General features: G+C 42.3%; 1 protein-coding gene across 1 annotated transcript in view; it reads left to right on the forward strand.

Moving 5' to 3' along the window:
* The window catches only part of CTNND2 (catenin delta 2), a 575,776-nt gene that overhangs the window by 251,326 nt on the left and 299,708 nt on the right, over nucleotides 1-24,742 (forward strand). Inside the window, exon 5 of the mRNA XM_066622958.1 lies at nucleotides 19,672-19,866. Coding sequence (XP_066479055.1) covers nucleotides 19,672-19,866 — 195 coding nt within the window. The remainder of the gene's footprint in view (nucleotides 1-19,671; nucleotides 19,867-24,742) is intronic.

Genomic DNA, 24,742 nt, shown 5'->3' on the forward strand with positions numbered 1-24,742 from the left:
GTCAGGAAATTAGAGGACAGGTCCTCTCATGGATTGAGACCTGGTTGAAGACCAGGAATCAGAGAGTGGGTGTCAATGGGCAATTTTCACAGTGTGGAGAGGTGAAAAGTGGTGTGCCCCAAGTATCTGTCCTGGGACCGGTGCTTTTCAACCTCTTCATAAATGACCTGGAGACAGGGTTGAGCAGTGAGGTGGCAAAGTTTGCAGATGACACCAAACTTTTCCGAGTGGTGAAGACCAGAAGTAATTGTGCGGAGCTCCAGAAGGATCTCTCCACAGTGGCAGAATGGGCAGCAAAATGGCAGATGCATTTCAGTGTAAGTAAGTGTAAAGTCATGCACATTGGGGCAAAAATTCAAAACTTCACATATAGGCTAATGGGTTCTGAACTGTCTGTGACAGATCAGGAGAGAGATCTTGGGGTGGTGGTGGACAGGTCGATGAAAGTGTCAACCCAATGTGCGGCGGTAGTAAAGAAGGCCAATTCTATGCTTGGGATCGTTAGAAAAGGTGTTGAGAACAAAACAGCAAATATTATAATGCCGTTGTACAAATCAATGGTAAGGCCACACCTGGAGTATTGTGTCCAGTTCTGGCCGCCACATCTCGAAAAGGACATAGTGGAAATGGAAAAGGTGCAAAAGAGAGCGACTAAGATGATTACGGGGCTGGGGTACCTGTCTTATGAGGAAAGGCCACAGCGTTTGGGCCTCTTCAGCCTAGAAAAGAGGTGCCTGAGGGGGGACATGAGTGAGGCATACAAAATTATGTATGAGAAGGATAGAGTGGATAGAGAGATGCTCTTTACACTCTCACATAACACCAGAACCAGGGGACATCCACTAAAATTGAGTGCTGGGAGGGTTAGGACAGACAAAAGAAAATATTTCTTTACTCAGCATGTGGTCAGTCTGTGGAACTCCTTGCCGCAGGATGTGGTGACAGCATCTGGCCTGGATGCCTTTAAAAGGGGATTGGACAAGTTTCTGGAGGAAAAATCCATTATGGGTTAAAAGCCATGATGTATATGTGCAACCTCCTGATTTTAGAAATGGGCTATGTCAGAATGCCAATGCAAGGGAGGGCGCCAGGATGCAGGTCTCTTGGGGCATTTGATGGGCCGCTGTGAGATACAGGAAGCTGGACTAGATGGGCCTATGGCCTGATCCAGTGGGGCTGTTCTTATGTTCTTAAAATGAAATGTTTATGCATAACTTGTAGAGGTGTTTGTTTCTGGTGAGTAAGCTAGGATTACAGCCTAAGTCAGCGGTTCCCAAACTCTCTCTGGCATGATTTTTTTTTTTTACATACCTGGGGACCACTGTGGCTCTGGAGGGTCCAGGGAACCATAGCGACCCCCAAGTAAGTAGAAAAAAAACTGTTTGTCCCTAGCAGCAGTGTGATCATGTCAGTGGTGCCCCACCCCTTAAGAAGACAGAGATGGAGATTCCCTGGCTGGGACATTGCAATGCCTCTGTTTGAGAACCTCTGGCCTAAGTCTTACTGCATACAATGAGTAAAATAAATAATACCTTTTTCAGTCACTTCCTTATAAGTTCTGATAGTTCCATATGCATGTAAATACCTTATAGTATTTGCCCCTGGGGACTGTAGTTACAAGCAGCTCTTAACCATGGCTGGTGCTGAGAAGCACAGTTGCCCCCTCCCCTGAAACACATTCAGGAGCAAGACAGGACTTTATCTGTAGGGGGAGAGCAGCCACATAAAATGTTTGCTGTAAACAGTCAAGCTAATTGACCCAAGTAATGAAAAAATACTCATTGATCAAAAAATTGCTTAGTTAGGTTGTCTGATCACAAGAGTCACAGTAATCAACAAGAGTTTCATTAGGACTATGGCAATAAGAATAAACAAGTTTTGCATAACTTACAAAACAGCCTATGTAGCCTGAATTCTGACTGCATACGTGCAAAGTCTTGTTTTACATTTCAAACCTAGTAAGAACTTATGTGGGAAATAACACGCAGTTTGTAAAACAGCCTGGCATTATGAGCTGCACAAATGTTATTCGAATCAGAAAATTGCCAACTTTGCCAATATCTCTAATTATGATTATCCAAAAAGTCATCGAATTTCTGTTGATATGATGACTTTATTGTTGTGACATGCCAGCATCTTGGTTTCCATGGTATTTGAGATATGCGTTCTGTTACAAAATTCTGGGCTGAGCTTATTCTTATAATAATAAATTTCCAATTGACAGGTATTGCTGTCTGCATCAAAGTGAAAATAAGGGCACCAAGAGACCTTCGTACATACATGGTATTTTATGTGTAATATATTAGTCTATTTTTTTCTGGCATTTACTGTTCACGTGATTCATTATGCAAGAGCAGTTTGTTACTGGCTGCTATCCACATTTGTATATAACTGTAATGGCATGAATTTATTAATGGAACGTCCCAAGTATTAAGCTGAGCATTTTAGCAAATGTCTTCAGGCCTAGGGATCTGATTTCTCCTTATCTGACAAATCCGCTCCTCTGTCCCCTGTGATTTATTGTAGTTGGGTGCTGTCCTCCCAAAGAGAGTTTAGAACATTGGGTGGTCATAAATTAGAGAAGCAACTGTAAATGGCAACAAGCAATCTTTTGTGTGTTAATGTGTATACTGTTATCTTTGAAACTAAAATGTAATTTGTGAAGGGGAAAAAATTAATGTTAGACCTTTCTGCTGAAATTTTAAGCAGGTCTGCATTGTGGTGTTGCTTCTTTATATGTGTTCATCCATTCTCCTTAATTTCTTTTTATACAAGTATGGAATGAACTCCCAAATGAGTTGTCACCTTTTTTTCTCCCTGACAAACTCCTTTAGCACCTGCCAAATTGTGACATTTCAGCAGGTGAAATTCTCTCCCCCCCACTTTGTGCCTTCCATCTTACTGGGGGAAAAGAACAGCTGTTGAATTTCTCTGCCTGTCATACAGTTGAGGATGAAAAGGATCTCTGCCAGAAAACAGGGAAGCAACCATTACTGCCAGTATGGTCTCTGTATCAATGGAAGTGGTGAATGGCATGTAAAATGCAATTTGTCTATTTGCCAACTCAGTCAATAGCCTTGAAATTATTTATTCATATCATCATGGGGCAAAACTTGGAAGGAAGTGATATGGTCTCTCTTTCCAATCCAAGACATCTGTGCTAGATTGTTTATATAGCCTTTATGAAGACTGCGTTTTGTGGACTCTACCTCTCCTGGGGCTCATTTCATCTCAATTGTTGCTGAGCTCCTACAAACTGTCACCAAGTCATTTAAATCCCAGTTTACTCTATACTGCTGATGGATTGCTTTAATTAAAGTTAGACTTGGTTTTCTCAGTAGAAAATGAAGATTTGAAAAGCAAATAGACAGTGACTTTACACTGCTGAGAATAAAGTTTTGCTTTTAGCCAAGGAGTAGAATATAATCAGATTTGTGGGTGATACCGAGATGGGGGAAATGGACTTGGAAATGAAAGACAAAAATAACTCAGTTGAGCAGCGTTTTGTAAATCTCCTAGTTTTCAGGTGCCGGACTAATGGGGTTGATTCCAAAGGTGCTCTTCCACCGGCAGAAAGTGTCTTACAGTTGCAATCCTAGTAATTTCTACTTAGAAGTAAATCCCATTGAATTCAATAGGGCCTACTCCCAAGTAAGTACACAAATAGGATATCTGCTTTTACATTGCACTAAAAAGGTGCAGTCCAGACAGGTATATCTGCAAGATAGATCTTCCTTGAGTACTTGTACCAGTGATTGTAGAACAGCATCTTTTCTTTACATATACTAGTGTTAGAGGCTGAATAGGGGATGACATTAGAACTAGTTCTTTCCACACAATCTCTTTAGTCACATGTGCATTTTATAATTTAAAATCAAATCAAAATAAATAGCTTTTTTTTTCTGCTCATGGTTCTTTGGATCCATGTATTTAAATTCCTGTGTAAGGAAATGACAGTGTTGCAGATTGGTTAAGAAGACTGGAAGACAACAGCTAAGACCAGTAATTGTGCTTTTTTATTTCTTAAGTGATATCTAAGTGATAGACTTACCTCAGCCCTGAGTGAGCCATTGTTTCAGCTTTCACCCTAATTAATTAATCCTGATGCATTTAGTTCAGTTGTTTCTGTGTTGCTGCACAGGTAGCCAAAATAAAGTTCTATGAATGTAGTGTTAAGGGCCCGCTCTACGGCTCCAGTCTTGCACACACTACGAAACGGTCATCACGAAAGTGCCGTAAAGCACTTTGCAGCAGCCAGGAAGTTAGAGGAGGCCACTGCAGGTGGGAACTGAGCTGGATGCCAGTCAAATAGTCCCTGGGAACCATAAGCAGTAACTCAGCTGCTGAGTGGCATGGAGATGTTCCGGGGCAAGGGAAAGGTGGGAGGGGGTGAAACTGGGCAGGGGAGAGAGGTGAGCAGACTGCGTCCAGAAGGCTGCTGCTGATCCTACCCCCCCCCCGCCCCCAGACCTGAAAGCCCTACATGGAGCTATCCGGTTCTGTGCCAAGGATTTAGCTAGTGCGGATTCTGGTAGACCCATTGTGGCTGCTGGGGCTTGACATTTGATAAAGGAACAAGTGTTTCCTAACCTCGAGGTGACTTCCAGCTGCCTCTTTGCCCATGCTGGATATACTGGCGGCTATTTTAGCATTGCTGCAGAGTGGCACAGGCAGTCCCATTAGGATTGGGTTGTTAGTCACTTTGGAAAAGTGGCCCCTCTGAGACAGAGGCTGACTTGGGGAAATCCTTGAATTATGGGTGTTTCTGTGCCCTCCCTCTTCCCTTTTGTCCAAACTACTGTTTTTAGAAGACTATGGGATGGCAGGATATGGTTCATACAGGGGAATCTGAGGGCGGAGGTTGTGTTTAAAGAAGGGCCCCTCCTTATTCTCCCATACTTTGTGAAGGACACAATCATGTAGGATGAAACATACTAGTATAAGAGACGGGATGTGGGGTGACATTAGAACTATTTCCATGCAATTTCTTTAGTCACGTGCACATTGTATAGTTTAAAATATGTTCAAAATATTGTGGTTATAACAGAGTAAATCATACAACATACAGAGAGATACATAAAAAATGTCAGTACAAAGCATAATATATTGTTAAATCAAATTGTGCCATTCAAAAGTAGGTCAGTGATTGAGAGCTGATTCATTATATACAATGCAAGTGGACTCCAGAGTTCTCTTAATGTTCAAAATTTGGTCAGAGGCCTTTGATAAGCCGTTAACTTGACAAGATGCATTAACTTCCCTATTTTTCATAACCTGAATTGGAGAGAGGTGTTTGAGCTTTTCAGTGTTTTGTTAAAGTTATCCTTGTAGCTGCTACCAGTTTGCAAGATTTAGTTCTGAATTTGAGGTGATTTGTGTGAATTTTAACAAACAAATGGCAGTTGTATACCTAACATTCCTAGCAGAAATTCAGTTTGCTATTTTCCATAAGTTACTAGCTTTTGTATTAAACGTATATATGTGAAAGGTTGGCCTTTCCATTACAAGTTTCTTATACCAAGTTATTTTACCAACTGTAAAATACCACTGCATGATCATTTTTAACTAACTTTCTCTTTAGACTAATTGTAAACCGAAATCTTTTTTGATAAAAGGAATAAAGGACCAAAATGAATTGGAAATATCATGCTCCATATTTTCCCCCATTTCTTAATATAATATTTAGAACCTATTCATAGGCTGGTGTCCAAATGACTGCACAACTAGTACTATATGTTCAATGGAACTTTGGACTAACGTTTATTAAGCAGTAGCCCACTATTCCACAGGTCAGACCACTACTGAACATGAAGATGCTGAAAAAGCCAGTTGTGATGTGGCACTGGATACTGCTAATCAAAAAAGAAGTACAGGTGGGGCCTCAGTATCCATGAGGGATTCGTTTTCGGACCCCTCACTGATATAAAAAATAGCTGATAATCAAATCCATGATTTTCTGCCCCTATCTCCTGAAGGGACCTGGAGCTACATTCCAGTTCCCTCCGGAGGGCTTTCTGAAGCCCAGAGAGGCAGCACGCATCCACCCACTGCCTCTGAGGGCTTCATAATGGCCAGGAGAGGTAAAAATAAGCCACTTCCAGTTTCCCGAGAGCACCTAGAGGACTTCCCCAGGTCTCAGAATGCCTTATATGGAGAAAAAATGTCAGGAAACCAAAAGTGGCATTTTTTCGCCTCTCCAGGCCATTCTGAAGCCTGCTGAGACAGTGGGCAGATGCGCACTGCTTCTCTGGGCTTCAGAAAGCCCTCCAGAGGGGACCAGTGGGCAGATGCGCACTGCTTCTCTGGGCTTCAGAAAGCCCTCCAGAGGAGACCAGAGCTGTCCCCTTTGGAGAGCTCAGGTGAAACCAAGCCTGGCTCAATGTGGGTCCAGGGGATCTGCATTGTCAGATCCGTGGATGAAAAATCTGCAGATAAACAGGCTCACCTGTATTTTAAAAATGTTCACTGGGCATGACCAAGGCCTTGAGCAAACCTAAGTAGTGCATAGTATTCAGAATCCAATTTTCAGTGAGAGATTGTGATACTGAAAAATCTCTTTAGCTGTTGGTTCTCTTCTGATTTTGTATTTTTGTCTTTCTGCATCTACAGGAAAGAGCTAACTAGAAAGCACTAATAACGGTATATGTTCCCTTCCTTTCGTAGTCAAAACTATACCATGAAATCATTAAAAAGATATTTATATCAGTACAGTTTATTTTCCCTTATAAATCAAGGTTACCTAAATGCTGAGCCAGGTTAAAATCTCCATCTCTTAATACAGATGCAAGTGGGGAAATGTCAGATGCTAACATTTCACTACTTTGCCAACATCTTCAATAAAACTGGAATAATAATAAAAGTATTTACTACACAATATGTTTGTCTCTTTGTTTTCTTTCTAAGTTGTCAAAGAAACGTATGAGGTCCCGTTTCTGAATCAATTGCTAATGTGAAAATACTGAAATGAGAATTTTCTCCTCTTTGATCCTTTGATTGACTAAGGGCGCAATCTTAACCAACTTTCCAGCACTGGCATAACTGTGCAGTGGGACATATGCTGCATCCTGCAGTTGGGGAACAGTCATGGAGGCCTCCTCAAGGTAAGGCAATGTTTGTTCCCTTATCTGAGAGTTGCATTGCCCTTATGTCAGTGCTGGAAAGTTGGTTAGGATTGGGGCCTGATATGTTGATATCTTGGAGTCTGTTATTGCAAAAAGTTTATCTAAAGATAAAGGTTGATGATATTTAAGGACTAAGAATAAATTTATGCCTCACTTCCAAAGTTAAACATAAAATAAAACTCCTCCATAATGTGAGGACGTGAATTCACATAAAACACAATTGGCAAAGTGGCTCCCGTCCTGCACCGCACTGCCATTCCTGACCCCTAACATAGTTACTCCAACCTCTCCTCTGTCCCCCCAAATGCACATCCCTCAGGACTTTGATGTTCACCTGTGCAGGAGGAGAACCCAGCCATGTGGTATCCCCCTCACACCCAAGCAGACTAATATGAGAAAGGGAATGCAAAACTCATGGCCAATTAAAAGAAAGAGCTATCAGGATTCAAAGGAGCTTCTGACTTGCCTAACATGAGGGCAGTAACAGCCCCAGCAACTCTCAGCCATTGGTTATATGCAGCCATCCCAGCCACTTTGCTTCCCAGGCTGTCCATCACAATGCCCTGTGGCACTGTGAGCTGCCCATTGCCTGGACAGTGATACTGTGGTGAAAACCTCCAGGTAGCAGCAGGAGGCTCAGCACAGCAGGCACAGTGAAAAACTTTCCTGCATGCCTTGACCTTCTTACTGCCTTTTGGAGGCTTGCATTAGGCCTCCAAACCTGGATGTGAATGGCGGTGACAACACCATGTGACACGTTTTGCATCACTGTCACTCCCAGTTTTTCAGGGTGTAGCAGCAGAAGTAGTAGTAGTAGTAGTAAGTTCGGAACCATTGCACTTTGGTGATGGGGAAGAGGAGGAACCGGGTTTGCACTGTAGTACAAGGGGAATGGCTAAAGAAGCCAGCATGACAGAGGATAATCCAACTGCAGGGGCTAGGATAGGAAAAGAGGGTTGAGTGAAAGAGTCACAGTATTGGGGAAATGAGGGGCTTTGATACCCCCACTCTGATCATATCAGAATGGGGAGGAAGAGCAGACTGTACCTCTCCACTCATCTACTAATATATATATATATATATATATATATATATATATATATATATATATATATAATTTAAAAATCTCACAATAACACGACCGTGCATTTTATGCTATTGAATTTTTTGGATCCCGCTTACTACGTTGTGGCAGGGTTTTGTTGTATAAATAATCTGAAGTATACGAGGTGTGTCCAGAAAGCAATGAGAATGATGTTTAAGAATTCTTTTATTGAAAAATTTTACAATTGAACATTGTCTCCTTCAAAGTATGCACCTTGTGAGTGTATACAAAATCGCTCCGAGCGATTTTTCCATTCTTCATAGCATCCCTGGAAGTCTTCAAGTGGGATGGCTTTCAGAACCTGCGTAGTAGCTCTTTGGATGTGATCCACACTACCAGAATGGTGTCCTTCAAACTATTCTTCATCTTTGGGAATATAAAAAAGTTGCAAGGAGCTAAGTCGGGCTGTAGGGTGGATGGGAAAGCACCTTGATGTGCTTTTCAGCCAAAGCACTGACAAATCATGAGTCGTGATTTCATAAGCAATTGACTTGGGAATTCCTATTTCTTCTGCAATCATTCTGATAATGAACGACTGAGAACAGACCTCACTGCATCCACATTCTGTTCCTTTTTTGATGAAGAGAAGCGTCCTGATGGTTGTTCATCTTCAACACCTTCTCATCCTTCCTTGAAGGCCTTGTGCCATCAGTATGCTTGTGCAAATGGCAACGCAGCTTCTCCATAAGCTTTCCTCACCATTTCCAAAGTTTCTGATGCAGTTTTTCCCAATGCCACACAAAATTTTATTGCATACCACTGTTACAAACTCACTTGCATTTTTCTTAATACGAGGCACTTGAACAGGGTGTCACAAAAAAGAATGTCTCGACTGACAGGGCTGGAATGCAACTGATCAGCGCTCTAACATATACCTGGCACTCCACCCCAAGTGACCTTGGCCAGCTTCTCCCTTCACAGAGCCCTTCTTGATTGAGCATATGAACTTCATTCTCATTACTTTCTGGACACACCTCATATAAATGACATGAAATATGTATTGCATCCTCACTTTTATGCTTGCCTATATGATGATAAATGTGGTTATGGGGTGTCTTATTTCAGTACTGTGGATATTCTTTATATGAGTCAATCTAATTATTAAAAGATTTACAGCATGATAGATTTCCAGTTAGGGGGCACAAAAGATGGCCTTTTTGGTGACAACCCAAACAGTTCCTACCCTTGCAGTTTTTAGGGGGAAGCTAAAACATTTTTATTCGATCCTTATCAAATAAGGATTTTTCACTGTATAAACAGTTAATTTAGAGTAGACCATACATATTTATAACAAAAAACTAAAAAATAATTTTCTGCTTATCTGCTGCATTGCTAGAATGCATTGCTGCATTGCTTGATTACCCAGGGCCAAACAAGGAAGGACTGTGTCTTCGCTTCCTGCTCCTGATCAGCAGTGGGAGGCTGAAGGTGCTTGGCCACTGTCTAGTCATGGTGCTCTAGAGTGTCTTGGTCAAGCACCAGGCAGAATGCCCTTCACCGATATATCCCCTTTTTCTCTTGAGCAGGAAACAAGAGGTACACTTGGCTGTGGTGTTCCTGAGCTCCTAAGTATAGCAGCAGCCAAATAGAGTACCCATCATCTCCTCTTTCTAATCTTGGGAGGAAGCAGGAAGTGGAGGGCTTCTTGGATATGTGTGATATATGTGCATACATATGATGAACTCTATTCGATTCACTGCTGATTTAGCATCTATGTTGTCGCCCCCTCCTTTACATGGTGTATATTTAAACAGAGATCCAGCATTCCAGACTTTTACAAGAAATGGGGGGGGGCGCTGTGCACAGTTCCCTTTTTCAGCTACCCCTCTATTCACTCAAAGAATGCAAGTTCTATGAAGATCCTTCTGCATTCAAGCACTGTGCTTACGGGATCAGTCTCAAAGGGTATTATCAGCCATTGCTTGGATCAAGAGGTTAGGGACCCATATATCCCACTATGGGAATTTAAGGGGTTTGATGCTCCCTAAAAGGCATCAGCCATATTTGCTTTGTAGATGAGAGAATGATTTCTAGACACCATGAAAGCACTATTCAACTTTATAAGAGCCTGCTATAAGTCATGTATGGCAACTGAAAGTATTTGTAGGGAAATCCTAGAAAGAAATTATTAGACTATTATGCAATTATAAATTAAATTATTAGCTTCCCTGGCTGTGGCATCTCAATGCCCCAGCTTGGGATCCTCTGTAGTAGAGGTATGTTTGAATATTGATTTTGTTTTTAATGTTGGGTGAATATCTCTTCAGAGCACATGGAGGATTTGACTGGTTAACTCCTTCAGCATTTAGCAACCTCATAATCCTATGTTTAAGGAGAATATTGTAGAAATGAATGAAGATGACAGTGGCAGTTGATTCAACAAAAGTGTTGCAGAGAACATTTGGTAACTATTGGGTTTTGCAACCAGCTCACATTGCAGGATTTACGCATGTCTTATAAAGGAACATATGAGTCTTGTTGTACTCTTCATTGTGTCAGCAGCTGAGTCACACATGTCAGTTGTCAAAAAGCCAGTGGGAAATTGTAACCAATGTGGACCTCATTTATAAAAAATGACCAAGTACCTGGAAAACTGAGTTAGATGCTGCTGAACTTGTTTAGTAAGATCTATACAGCTTCAGCTACAAGAGAGGAGCAAAAGGCATGGCAACCTATAGTATGGAGGCTAATAATTTGTGTCAAGAGAGCATTATCTGACAGTTAACCAGAACAACAAATCCCAGAAAAGAATAGCATTAAACTGGAATTTACTGTCTTACAAGTATTACTGGGAAGCACTTTGAGACACAGGCTGCACTACATGCAGTTCAGTCTGTAGGGCTTCAGTTATTTATGAACTGCTGACTCCTTGCATACTGGGGCAAGTTACTTGCTAGTCCGTTTCTTGAGCCTCTATATTGGCAAAGTGCCTTAGAGGCTGCAGTCTTACACATGCTTAATGAAGGAGATTAGTGTGATTTTACAGTCCAATCCTATACTTCCGCCCCCCAGTAGTGCAGCTGTGCTGAAAAGGTGCATGCTGTATCCAGGGGATGGTGGTGCTCAGAGTGAGAGGCTTTGGAGGGGAAAGTGATTTAAATCCCCTTGCGCCTCCATAAGCCTCTGCTCCACAATGGGTTTCCTTGGACCTGCACCAGCAATTTCACAAGTAAAGAGCACAGGGAGGCTGCCACTGGATGCGATAGAATCTGGCATGTGCCCTCGTCCTCTCCCACCATCTTACCTGCCTCAGCTGTTCCTTCTGGGTCCACTGACGCAGACGGGAATGCTCTGGCCTTCCCACTGGCACTCGGGCAGTGCAATACTTAGTGTGCTGCTAGAGCATTCTTTCTGGCTGTTTTAAGCAGCTGCCACCTGTGGAACACACGTTCCACTAGTGGCTTAGCCCAGTGGGAATGGGCTGTTGACTGCAAAGGTCCCAGTGCAAACACAGCAGCTTTGCATCATGTTGTCCACATAATTCCAACTGCCAGCATAACCTCAGCTATCAACTTCCTAATGATACCTTGAATAGAAGATTTCCAGATTCCCAACACATTTTTAATACAGGTAATTCCCATGAGGGCAAATCCACTGATCACAAGGTGTACCGCATACTATTTGGTCACCAAAGCCATGTATGGAAAGGACTCAATTGTGACACTCAAACATCATGGTAAAGTCTGGCTAAAGCTGATCACTTTTAAACAGAGCTGCAACACCTAATTGATCTGTTCAACAAATCAATTTAAAACTTCTAATTGACTGAAAAGGTGCCCTGATTAATCAGACAGCAGAGTGGTGTTATGAATACAAGAAAGTGCCACCCTTAAGAGGCGTTCCCTCCTCCTCTGTCACATAAGGGATGTAGCATCTGAAAACAGAATAAGTATACTTTTTGCTTCAAAGTATTTCTTTTGCTCATGTGGCTATATGGTTTACTAAAACTCAAATTAGTAATTAACATCCAATCCTTATCAATGACCCCACCCCAACTGATTCAGCCACACCAATGGAATATACCCTGCATCCTGCAAGGGGCACTCCCAGAGGCCTCTTCAAGGTAAGGGAACAAAAGTGTATTTATCCTGGGGCAAGCCTCTGTTGCCACAGTGGACCTCCTCTGATCTGCACAAGCCATTTTGAAGAACCACGAAAATTAAAGTAGAGGGGACAGGGATAGGATCCTGGCACATACTGGTGTCACTGGAATCCACCGCCTCCTGCCCATCCCTTCCTTGCCCAAACACTCACCCATTCCCCCACCTCCCTGCCACATTCTTTCCACCCCTGCTGGCAGCTTACCAGCGCTGGAGGTGGGAGGCCTCTTTACTGGCCTATATACACAGCTACCAGCCATATGAACTGGTGACTGGCAGCACATCATTTATCCCAGCAGACTGGCACTTATGCTGGTGGAATGGACAATTATAGTTGGGCCCTAAGATTTTTTTCAGTTAGATGACAGCCTTAAGAGAATGTCTGTACATACTTCTGTATAAGTCAATAAAATTATGCCTTAAAAATTGAAAACCTGGGTCAATTTATACATGGGTCAACATGGTTAGGCCTCCTCAACTTCTAAGAACAGCTGCTTGGTGAGATGGGCATGGTGGGAGACCAAACTGAGAAGCAAGACTTAGGGAAAAAGGAAAAAAATGGAGCTATTTTACCTTGTTCTGCACAAAAATGGAGCTATTCAAATGGAAGGAAGGTGAAGGAGCTTGTGGGGGTTTTAGTTTTTGTGAGAGCTGCTGGTATGGAAGTACTGTAGTCCTCACAAAGCCTACAACTCCTTCACCTTTCTCCCAGTTTGGAGAAGAGCTGCTTCAGAACAATTACTGGTAAGTTGCTTTTCAGGATCTGGCCTTGGGTAAAATCAGACAAAATTATCTAATTCAAAGACTTTCATATGCCTCTTGAATTAATCACAAATCATAGCAAATTCCATTACTTTTGCTTAAAACTTGCCCTTGACTTATCCATGAGATCAGCTTGCACACGTGTACATATGGTAAGTCCCATAGATCTGCGAGAGAACTAAATGTGTGCCTAAATCTCTTCTTCTCATTCTTAAAAGGCTAGCAAAATAATGTCTCATGGGTAATATTTTAGAAGACCTATAAAATTAGGTTTTCCCTATCTTAGCTGGATGCAGTTCTGTGCACTGAAATACAACAATGCTTCTAACAATGTGCTGATCATGACCATTATATTTTAAATGAACCAAACAAGCCTCTGCTCAATTTATTAACCAGTATTAGCATGATTGACATAATTAGTGGATCTCTAAAGAAAATGTTGCTTTCTGTGCACTAAACATGGTCTTGAAAATTAATGAAACCTCTCTTTCCCTAGAAAGTAGGAAAGGCATAAGCTACAGTTTTAGTGAAACAGAAATCGGAAATGTCATCTGAGTGTTTGGTGGCTGGAAGCCTTTATATAGTACAAAATAGAGTTGGAATTTTACATTGCCTGAAAAATTACTTTAATGTAAGTTACGCTTATCTGATTTTGCATTCACACTCTTGATAACATGTAAATTCAAGTAGATTAGGCTTTCTCCCCCCCCCCTCTAAAACACTTTGAATTTGTAACATCTAATAAGATGCAGCTTGCATAGTAAAGATGTTTCAGAAAGAAGTTGTACCACCACCTCCTCCTGGCAGAAAATCCCAGAGGGAATAGAAGGTTCTAAAGTTTAACTTGCACTCTGGAGATGTAAAAATGCTTCAGAACTGTGTTTTTATAATCAATTCAAATTATTTAGAGGAGTTGTTTTTTTTCTAAATGAAGCTGTGAAAACAGCCTGGCTCCTGTGAAGTAACTTTTGACCCAATCCTTTGGAATTTTGAGCTGTTACTGCTCAACTTTCTGCAGTGCTGGAGGATACTCCATACATGCAGTCCCATTGCACACTCAGGCTATTCCCCAATCCTGAGCAGCCTGGTGTGTGGGGCTGCAGCGGCACCGAAAATGGCTACTGTTGCATCCAGCACTCCCCAGGTAGCTGCTGCTGCCTCCTCAGAAAAAGGGAACTTTTGTCCCCTTTCCCCGGGTAAGTAATCCCACAATGGGGCTACTCGATTCTACAGTGACCCAAGGGTTGGCGTTGAATTAAAAGTCTCTGTGTCAGGCGGGTAGCCTGATACAGAGGTTCAGGTGAAGCAAAGCTCGCCTTCTTCCCGCCCTGCTCCCTACGCCTGGCATGCCTCCTTCCCATCTTCTCCCCACCCAAACTCTGCCTCCCCCCACTCTGGGACGCCTCCTCCCCACCTCTCCGATGCCCCCACCTACCTCTCCACTGCCCGGTAGTTCGCGCAACTGCTGAGTGGTGGAGCTCCAGTGCTCCACCAGCACTAGCCCGCCGCTAAGTTAGCACTGTCACTCCACCAGTGCTGAGGACTGCAAACATGCCTTATGGCACATTTGCGACAGTGTGTGCCAGCAGTGAGCCGGCACACACTGCATAGGATTGGACCCAGAGTGAGTTCTTCGTGATTTGCAGTGTTCCTTCAATCTAACCTTGGTTCCACTTATTTTGGCAACCCCCTCCCTTTCCATTTGTGCAGTCTGAGTTTAGCTGGTTGCCCTTTTGGGAATCGGGTAGGATTTTTTTGCTGTTAGTTGGATTAGCCTTGGGCTTGCAGTTTTTTTTGCCTAGCCCAGACCAGCATTGGGCTTCTGGCTCCATAAAGCATTCTGGGGTATTAAAGGGCTACTGCAAAGTATTCTGGGATACGAGCCGGCAGCCATTAGCAGCTGTCCAGACAACTACTGGCACACTTAATGACAGGGTTTGCAAAACAGATTTGTGTTGGCAAATGGTGCATACCTGTAATTAGTCAAGGATTATTGACAGAGGATTGTTATCAATATACAGTGTTAATACAGATAAAGCTTTAACAAATTTGAGAGACTCAAATTTGAGAGGAAGGAAGAAGGGGAGAATTGCACTTCAAAGCCCCTTGCTAATTGAGTTAGGTCAAAAAACACTCTATATGATCTATCATCAGGCCTGGTATCAAACCACAGGTAACAGCAATTTTTTTAAAAAAGAAACAGGGATACCAGTAAGACATAAACAAGACTTACAGCGCAATCCTGACTTTCGTTTAGGCCAGTGGTTCTCACACTTTTAGCATCAGGACCCACTTATTAGAATGAGAATCTGTCAGGACCCACCAGAAGTGATGTTATGACTGGAAGGGACATCATTAAGCAGGAAAATTTTGAGCAATCCTAGGCTGCAATCCTACCCACACTTACCCAGGAGTAAGTCCCGTTTACTGTCATTGTTAAAAGAATATACATAGTAGCCTGTTAAAAGTACAGATGTGTAACATTTCCCCAAACGCAGTCATAACATGGTAGCATCAAGTCTAATATATTAAAAAAATATTGAAATGAATGGGGACCCACCTGAAATTGGCTTGTGACCCACCTAATGGGTCCCGACCCACAGTTCGAGAAACACTGGCATAGGACATAAGGCACGCTTGCACATCCTCATGAGCTGGCTAGGCTGACGCGCTTAGCCGACTCACGAGGAGGCACAAACATGCTATAAGACACATTTACGACCCTCCTAGGCCAGCACAAGAGAATTGCGCCAGCTTAAATGAAAGTCAGGATTGCGCTGTAAGTCTTGTTTATGTCTTACTTGTATCCCTGTTTCTTTTTTTCCTGATTTTAACCTCCACGCCGACGGAGGCACCGAGCCTTGCATTGGCTGAGCTTGGGTGATGCAAGACTCTGGGATGGGTGGGGAGGAGACAGAAGGGAGGCATTCTAGGGTGGGGGGCAGGTGAGTGGAGAGTGGAAGCAGTTATGCCAGATCCCAACCCCTATTCCGGAGGAGTGGCTTCAAGCCGCTCTGCTCTCCCTGGAATTGCACCACCTCAGGAGGTGGCGCAAGTCCGAAGGGACCCATTAGGGCCAGGGTAGCTTAAGTTTCCCCCTTACCACTTTGAGCGCCTGTTCCACTTTGGGCTGAGCCACTTTGGGCGCCTGTTCTAGCGCAAGATATGATTGCGCCCTAAGAGACCAAACTGTGAATCAGGACTCTCCTGGTTTCATTCTCGCCTTTGTTGTGAACTCAGTTACTGGCCTTGGGTGAGCTGCTCCCTTTCAGCCCCAGTTGCAATATAGAGATAGTAGTATTTGCTCACCTTACTGCTGTGGTTCTCAGACTCTCAAGGAGTTTGAAGACTGCAATAAGTCCTTGCAGGGGAGTGAAGCAGGCAGTGGGGGCAGAGGGAAAGCAGCAGTGTGATCCCCGGGATCACGTCACTAAGGGGACTGCAGGGACTAGCATGCACCTACCAGTCCCTGCAGCAGCCTTGTGGGGGTGCGGGGAGCCCTGCGCCGCCCTCCGCAGGGCTCCCCAAAGCTTAAAAAGTGAAAGCAGAGTGATTGCACCCCGCCTCCACAAAACTGGAAGTGTAGTGCTATTGCTGCACTTTCACTTTCTGAAGGTTATGGGGTCCAGTGGAGAGTCGCGTAGGGCTTCCCGCACCTCCGGGAGGCTGCTGCAGGGACTGGTAAGTACATGCCAGCCCCTGTGTCCCCCTTAGCGACGCGATCCTGGGGATTGCGTCACTGCTTCCACCCTGCCACCGCCCTTTAAGGGGGCAGAGGCCAGGGCCCTCCAGCTCATGACTAGGGGTCATGACACCCTAGTTTGAGAAGCCCTGCCTTGCTGGGTTGTTCTACAGATTACATTTTGATAATACCTGTGAGGTGTTTTGCACCCTCATATTGCAGTGCAGATGTCAAGTATTATTAAGCAGAAGTCCATCCAACAGAGGACAAAAAGCACTGAAGAATTCTTCTCTGTTCTTCAAAGGTACTGGCACGAGCTGGGAAGATTCTTGACAACTTTTAACCAGGACACTGGTAGTTGTCACTGCAGACCAAAGTGTGCAATGTGTACACTAAATACAATACAATGTGTACAATAAATAAAATCATACTTTGCTCTATTTGTAGTTGGGTTTTATCTGAGATTTTGTAAGGACTTGCTGTTAGCAGGATTAAGGAGATAGTTGACTGGATATGGATATCATAGTTGAATGATCAGTAAGGGCAGCATGGTCTCAGTTAGCCCCCACAGTGTGTGCATTTGTGGATAAGGCCTAGCATTCTGTAAATCAGACAACAAAACATGAGATGCAGTGGTATGTTCCCAGGAGACATCTGCAGCATTTTACTTCAGAAGGTGTTGCTGACTCCATTCTTTGGAACAATAGCTTTGGAGGTATTTCCCAAGGAGTGCAGAAATCTTTTCTACTTTTTAAATTTTTTTTAAGATGGAAAGACATTGCAGAGGGAGGTTCTCATAGTATCTCTATGCGAAAGCATGCCAGTACATTTTCTAATGTTGGTCTACCCTTTGCCTGGTCAGAAACTGTAAGTAGAAGGGACCCCCTTGCAAGTTGGATAGGCCTTTTCCAGTTCTTGACATATCTACAGCTACAGAAGAAGAAATCGTGGAACTGTCATGTAGGAGAGCTGGATTCATGGCTCCACTGCTTCTGGTGAAGTTCCTAAGGAGCTGGTAAAGTTCCTAAGCCAATGGAATATTCCCTGTGCAAGCTGTGTTACAGAAACTCATTTTCCAAATCAGAAGTGCTTTTTCCAGAGTTTGCCCTAATTTATGGAAATAATGGTCTATAAAGTATGAAATACAGTCAAATATTTTGGATGTCATTTTTAGAAGTGTGTCTCTCTTTTACTTTTGAAATGCATAATGTGATATTTTAACAAGATGCTTCAGACTGTATGATTAACATTTGATTAACTCAGATGGTGGGGTTTGAGAGTAAGAGGTGTCAACACTAAAGGTGTGTACTGGTTCTGCCATATGGTCTGCCACATCTTTTAGCTTCCTTTATGAGTAAATTGGCCATCTGTTAAATCGGGGATCTCTAAACTTTTTGGCCAGAGGGCCACATCAAATATCAGACACAGTGTTGAGGGCCAGCAAAATAAATAAATTTTAACCAATTTCTACCCGGCCCACAGGTGTACACGTTTTGCCCCTGTTGCATATATGCAACGTTGGGCAGAAATGGCTTAAATATAAAATTTAAATGTATAATGTATACACTAGAGGCAACCTGGATGAATGAGCCCATTCACTCATTTCTTCAGAGTTCCAGGATTTCGCCAAGCAGTAACACACAGCACAAAATAAAGCACACACTCAAATGGACTCCCTTTCCCCCACCCCACAAGCAGCTTACTTACATGTACAGGAGTAAATAACTCAGAACTAGCACATCACAGGAAATACCCGGAGCATGTTCTGAGGGCCGTGGAGGCCTCCCCGACTCTCAAAAAGCCTAAGGCCTTCGGAGGGCCCAAACGTCACTTCCAGTTTTTTTTGATAAAAATGGGAAATGATGTTTTGAGGCTTTTAGAAGGTGTTCTGGGGACCAGGGAGGCTGCACTTTTCCTCCCCATCCCTCAGAACACCCTCTGGACACAAGTGTAGCACAGCTCTGGTCACATTCGGTTGAGTGGGCTAGAGGCTTGCTGGGGACCAGAGGCTTGCTGCAGGCTGGATAGAGGACTGCTGCGGGCTGCATCTTGCCCCCGGGCCGGGGTCTAGAGGCCGCGGTGCTAAATAAATGTTTACAATCAGAATACATTTTTTAATGTTTGGTTTAGTATAGACTCTTCCCCATGTTTTGACTCCACAGGATGTCATCTTGTTGCAGACCTTATTGTATCATTTGCTTCAATAATGACATTAAGAAAATACAGCTATGAAATAGTTTGGTGAGCTAAAGGTTAAGTACTCATTATTACCTTGTTATTGCTATGTTAGTGAAAGAAGTGCTCAACTTTAATCCATACTTTAGGGCCCAATCCTATCCAACTTTCCAGTGCAGCTATGCCAACGAGACATGTACTGTGTTGGTGGGGATGCTCATGGAGACCTCTGCAAGGCAAGGAAATGTTTGTTTCCTTACAAGCTGTTTCCTAGCAAGCTGTTACCTACTCAACCCATGACAAAATGGCTAACAGGCCTTGTCATGCTTGAAGGCAAGGGTATGCTAGGACAACTCTGATAACACCACAATTTTTAACAAATTTTTGTCAGTATTAGATTTCAGGTAAGGGTACAAAATATTGTACTCATTTGGTTTTTGCTTCCTTGACTGTAAGCAGACTTAGTTAGAGCAAAATAAATATATTTGTGTGGCTGATGTTGCTGAAAACCCTTCCTCACTTTTGAGAAAATCAGATTGTGCTACAGCAATACTTGGGGGTGGAAGTGATGATGCTGGAAATGATTAACTTGAGCCACTGTTGCCTTAACATTATTTTTCTTGTATTTAAAACAACAGTTGGGGGGAAAATACTTTATTTCCTTACGTGTTTTTTTTTTAAGATTTGTTCTTTTTCCTAAACTTTTGGTATAAATCTGTTTTTCAGCTGGATCCCGGGCTTCTTATACCAGCCAGCATAGCCACCTGGGCTCTGAGCTAAGGGCACTGCAATCTCCAGAGCACCACATAGATCCTATTTACGAAGACAGAGTATATCAGAAGCCCCCTATGAGGAGTCTTAGCCAGAGTCAGGGAGACCCTCTTCAACCAGCACATACAGGCACATATCGCACTAGCACAGGTAGGTGGAAATAAATCTGCACACTGTCTTTTTTTTCCTGCTTGGGTAGGTACGTTTTTCTTCAGTTACAAATTTCTGAATTTTTCTTTGTTGGAACCATAACTGAATTCATAATTGGGAAAGCTATTCCTGGAAGCTTTCAGTAGCTACTACTGGAAGTTACGACTAGAGAAGAAATTCAGAAAGAGAGGCAAGTTTTTCTTATTATTATTATTTGTGTAGTTACTTTTTACATACTTAAATATATCTTTTGATTTAAACAAATATATAATAGATGTCAGAAAACACATCTGACTAAATTACATTGCTCATTTGCAAGGGGCAGGGTGACTTTCTCATATGATCAGTGGGACATTTCCAACTGAATGATTGTTAATTCAGGAGGAAAAGGGAGTTGGACAAAGAACATTTTTTTCCCTCCCCCTCATATTTGTGCATACATGCTCGCTCATTCATTAATTCTTTCAGTCATCCCTTGTAAAACAATCATGTAAGTGGCTGCGATTCAGTCAAGTTCTCAGTTCCATTGATTCAACCATCATGTAACAATGCATAAACATACATCACATGTGTTGATGTACAAGTCCTAGTTGTGGAGTATTCTCTCAGCTCTGCAACATAGCTCTGTATTTGGAAACCTGCAAACAACACCCAAACGAAGGACTCTACACCCAGTGTACTTGGAGCTAAAATAACTTGTGAACAGACAAATAGAGAACTAACATTAGGCATTATCGTGGCATTGTTATGTTTACAAAATATTTTTTCCCCTTGGTTGATCTCATATAGAGGAGGAGTTTGGTCCCATCCCCCCATCAAGAAAGGCCACATGCATTATCAGAAAATGATTCATTCTGATTTCAGTTGTTTAGAGTCATATTTTAAATCATGAGATTGCCGAAGTATTTTTTAAGCATTGTGGTGACTAATTTTGTATTCTTTGTGCATCCAGAGCTGTTAGAACTATCCTAAGGTGTGAAAGATCAAGCTGTTTGATTTGATTTATAAATACCATGCTCTTCATTACCTGATACAAAACAAGATAATTAAAAAAACCACTAAGGACCTGGTAGTAATGACCATCAATGAAACATATAATAGGAACCCAGTGTTTGGAAAGAAGTCATGCTTACATGCATTATGAGCAAATATGTTATGGCAATAATTAAAATTGTAAAATGAATAAGGAGATAGCATGATCAGTAAGGATGCCCTCATGATTGCTGTATTAAGCTTGACTGAGTGAAACTGGAGATTTAAGTTTCAGTCTAGAGATTTCTTGTATGTGGTGATTTAAAATATGTGTAGAAACATCTAAAATGTTTAGTTAAAACAGCTAAGGGGGAAAAAAGCTGTTATGCAACATTGGAAAATGTTAACACTGAAAAATTAAGTAACAGCAATGTAGGATTTTGAAAGAGGGTATTTCTATGGGATAGTAACGTTGTATGGTGTTTCACAACTGTGAGTTGAAAAATCAGCATATCTAATTTACTAGACACTACATTCTCTACATTGTAGCATTGTAGCGCTATAAACAAGCTAAGCAGCATCCCTACCTTGCTGTAAATATGCTGAATTTGGAGAACAAAGCACTTCTGTAGACTAATAGATCATAAGCAAACTGTTACCACATACATATTTTACTTCAAATTATTGCAGTCAACATTTGATCAACAAGCTACATCTCCTGCCATTGATACTTTAGCATAATCTCCACAAGAGAAAGAAAAAAAGCAAATAAATGCTCTACAAGAATACAGATTTGGGGGCAAAAATACCAGTTCTGTGAAACTCTGTCTTACTGTATGTCCTTTGTCAAACGTATGCTGTGATCATGCCTTGTCAAAAATTGTCCTGCCCTGTTGACTAGTAAATTATACACAGCATGCCTTCATTGAACCCATCATGAAGACCTATAATAGGAAGTAGGAAAACACTGCTGGCAAATTTGGTTATAACCTATTATGTTTCTCCTGGATTGTTAGTGCTTTGTCCGTTCTTTTGTGAAACACCACCCCTCCCCCCAACACACATTTTTGGTATCTATCTGAATTTCCTCCCTGTCCTGCCTGCCTGATACCTGCCTTCCTGCTTCGATGGTCTTAGCATTGATCCTGGCCATAGTCACCTTCAAAATTCTGATGCAATGAATGAAACTTGCATCGTAGTCAGCCTTGGAATATTGTCCCTAAATTTCTGCCACCAAGACAGCAGTGATTTAAAACAATCAAAATACAATAATAGGTACTTTAAAACCAACTGAAAACTTATACAAGTGGATTATTAGCAGAGTAACAACTACTCAAGTATTACCCAAAACTAAGTCAAGATACTCAATGCTCCTTAAAAAAAAATTATAATTATCCAGGTTAGTTTGCAATATAATGTTCTTATCCTATATTCCCCATCATTAACTGATTAGAATTGCCGCTTCACATAAAAGCATTCATTGTAAGTGTGTGGGATGGAATTGTCCTAATGTGATTTTCAAATGCAAACCACTGTTGGAGTTGAGGGTCACCTGTTCTCATTATTGTCTACTTCTCACATTTTGCTCTTCTTATTACATAAGCCTACTGTTTATATGTACCTCAGAAGTAATTTGTACGATATCAGGATGCTAGATGCAGCACTCTGTTCTAGGTCACTATTATGAATGAATATGTGGCAATTCTCATGTGTAGAATTTAGAAGTTTGCACTATGTACTGAAATCTCTTTAATTTTACCTTTACGCTTAAAAGAACAGTTATCTTCTCTAAATTTAACCAGTTTTGAAACCATTAAAAAGCAACAACATGGTCGGGGTATAAATAAATAAATAAATATTATGGATGAAACGGTATAATTTGGTGGATGAATTTTGGAGGTGTTGAGGCAGAATTTCACTGTTGCAGTCTTTATCATTAAGGCAAATTCAAATGGAATCCTTGAAAGGGATTGGCTTCCTGGTTTTGGTCTCCTCTTCCACCTTCCCATCCAAATTTTCCTCTTGACTCATAAGCTGAACATAGGAAGAAGTCAGACTATAGGTTCATGTTGCTTAGTATTGTCTTTGTTGATGGGCAGCAGCAGATTCTGAGAACGGTCCTTCCCAGCCTTATTTGAACCCGGGGTCTGATTATGATGCTTAGGTAGATGAGAGGCTGCTTTTAGTCTATAACAAAATTAATCTGTCCCATGGGTTCAAAATGAATTTTGTGATACTGAATAGTTCAAAACCTTTTTAAAATTATTTTCTGCTGCAGCAAATGATTTTATTTGCAGAGAGAAAATGGGCTTTAAGTTATAATGTCAAACTATTGTGATTTTTATGTGGCTACACTCTATCTTTAAATAGTTAACTGTAATACTATGGGTAAAAAAACTGCAAAATGTCACATACTAAAGTTTTGGAATCCATTTGAGCAGATTGATGATGATTGTAGGCAAATCTGCTGTATTAGCTACCTTTCTCAGACCTGATTAATCATACTTTCCGATATAAATACGATATATGCTCCTTTACTACTCCCACACAGCGATTCCAGAAAATATGCAATATTCTATAGAAATAGCAAAAGGATTGTAAAGATGAACCTTCATTTCAATTTGGACAAAGACAACCTCATTCTCAAGCTTCTATACAATTTTTAAATTCTTGGATACATCATTTTTCTTAATATTTTGTAATATAACATCCAGTGGCATGCAAAAAACTGGTTTCTGCATGTGGCTTTAGATGATACAGATTGGTTCAACATAGGCTGACATGGGTGGAAATTCATGAAGGCAAAATGTTTCCAGTAGATAACTACGGAGAGAAGCCTTCAGGATGAATCCAAGTGACTTTTGCTACAGGGTAACAATTTTCAGTCTTGGTACCGTGTAAGGTTTACGTGAAAACTGGTCTTGTAAATGAGTTAAACACAATGAGCTGTTTTTAGGTTTGAGGAAAGTATGTGGTGATCTTGAGACCAATTCCATGAAAAAGGCCAGTTGTGTGTGATTTAGGGCGCAATCCTATCTTGCACTGAAACAGGCAAGCCAAGAGGCTTGTGCTATATCCAGCACAAGATAGGTGCCCAAAGTGGCTCAGTCAGAGGTAAGTGGAAACTGTTCCCCTTACCTCAGGGTAAGCCACCCAGACCCCACTGGGTCTCGTTGGACTTGTGCCACCTCCTGAGTGGCACAAGTCCGAGGAGAGCACGGTCCTCGGGAGCATGCTCCTTGGGTTGGGATCTGGCATAATTACTGTATCCCAGCCCCACTTCCCGGTCCCCACCCACCCACCCCCAAAGCTGCCCACCGCCCACCCTCTCCCCGCCCCAGAACACATCCTCCCCACCCATCCCACCCACCCCGAGCTCGGCCGACACAAGGCTTGGTTCCTCCATCGGTGCGGAGGCTTATGTCAGCTTCCGCAGGCTAGTGCGCCTTCACACATTGGCTTAGCCGACTTGCGAAGAGGTGCACGGCACAGTTTGGGTTGTGCTGACAGTGATAATTCTAGTGCAGGGCTTTCCAAACCTTGGCCCAGGGGCTGGATCCAGAGTTTGGACAAACCCGTCTGCACCATGAATGAACTTTACCATTCCACAGGGTCATTTCATGTCTGCCTCCTCATTTGGATGACAGGGATGCTCTGGGCAGTTGCATCTGCCTGGACGTCCTATCTTGCAGGCTTCTAGGACACCAGGCAGCAGACACGACAGCCCAGAGTGTTCATGTCCCCCTAACAAGGAGGCAGACATGTGGCAACCCAGCAGAACAGTAAGATGCTGTCTGAACAGAGACCGCATTTTTGTAATGCAGCAGTTGCGAGTTTGGTGACTGCTGTTCTCGTGGGTCGAAGGCAGGAAGAAAATGATTTTTCAAGAGAGCTCAGTCTGAGC

Source organism: Tiliqua scincoides, chromosome 4 (assembly GCF_035046505.1).
Source record: "Tiliqua scincoides isolate rTilSci1 chromosome 4, rTilSci1.hap2, whole genome shotgun sequence".
In the NCBI taxonomy this organism is placed as follows: Eukaryota; Metazoa; Chordata; class Lepidosauria; order Squamata; family Scincidae; genus Tiliqua; species Tiliqua scincoides.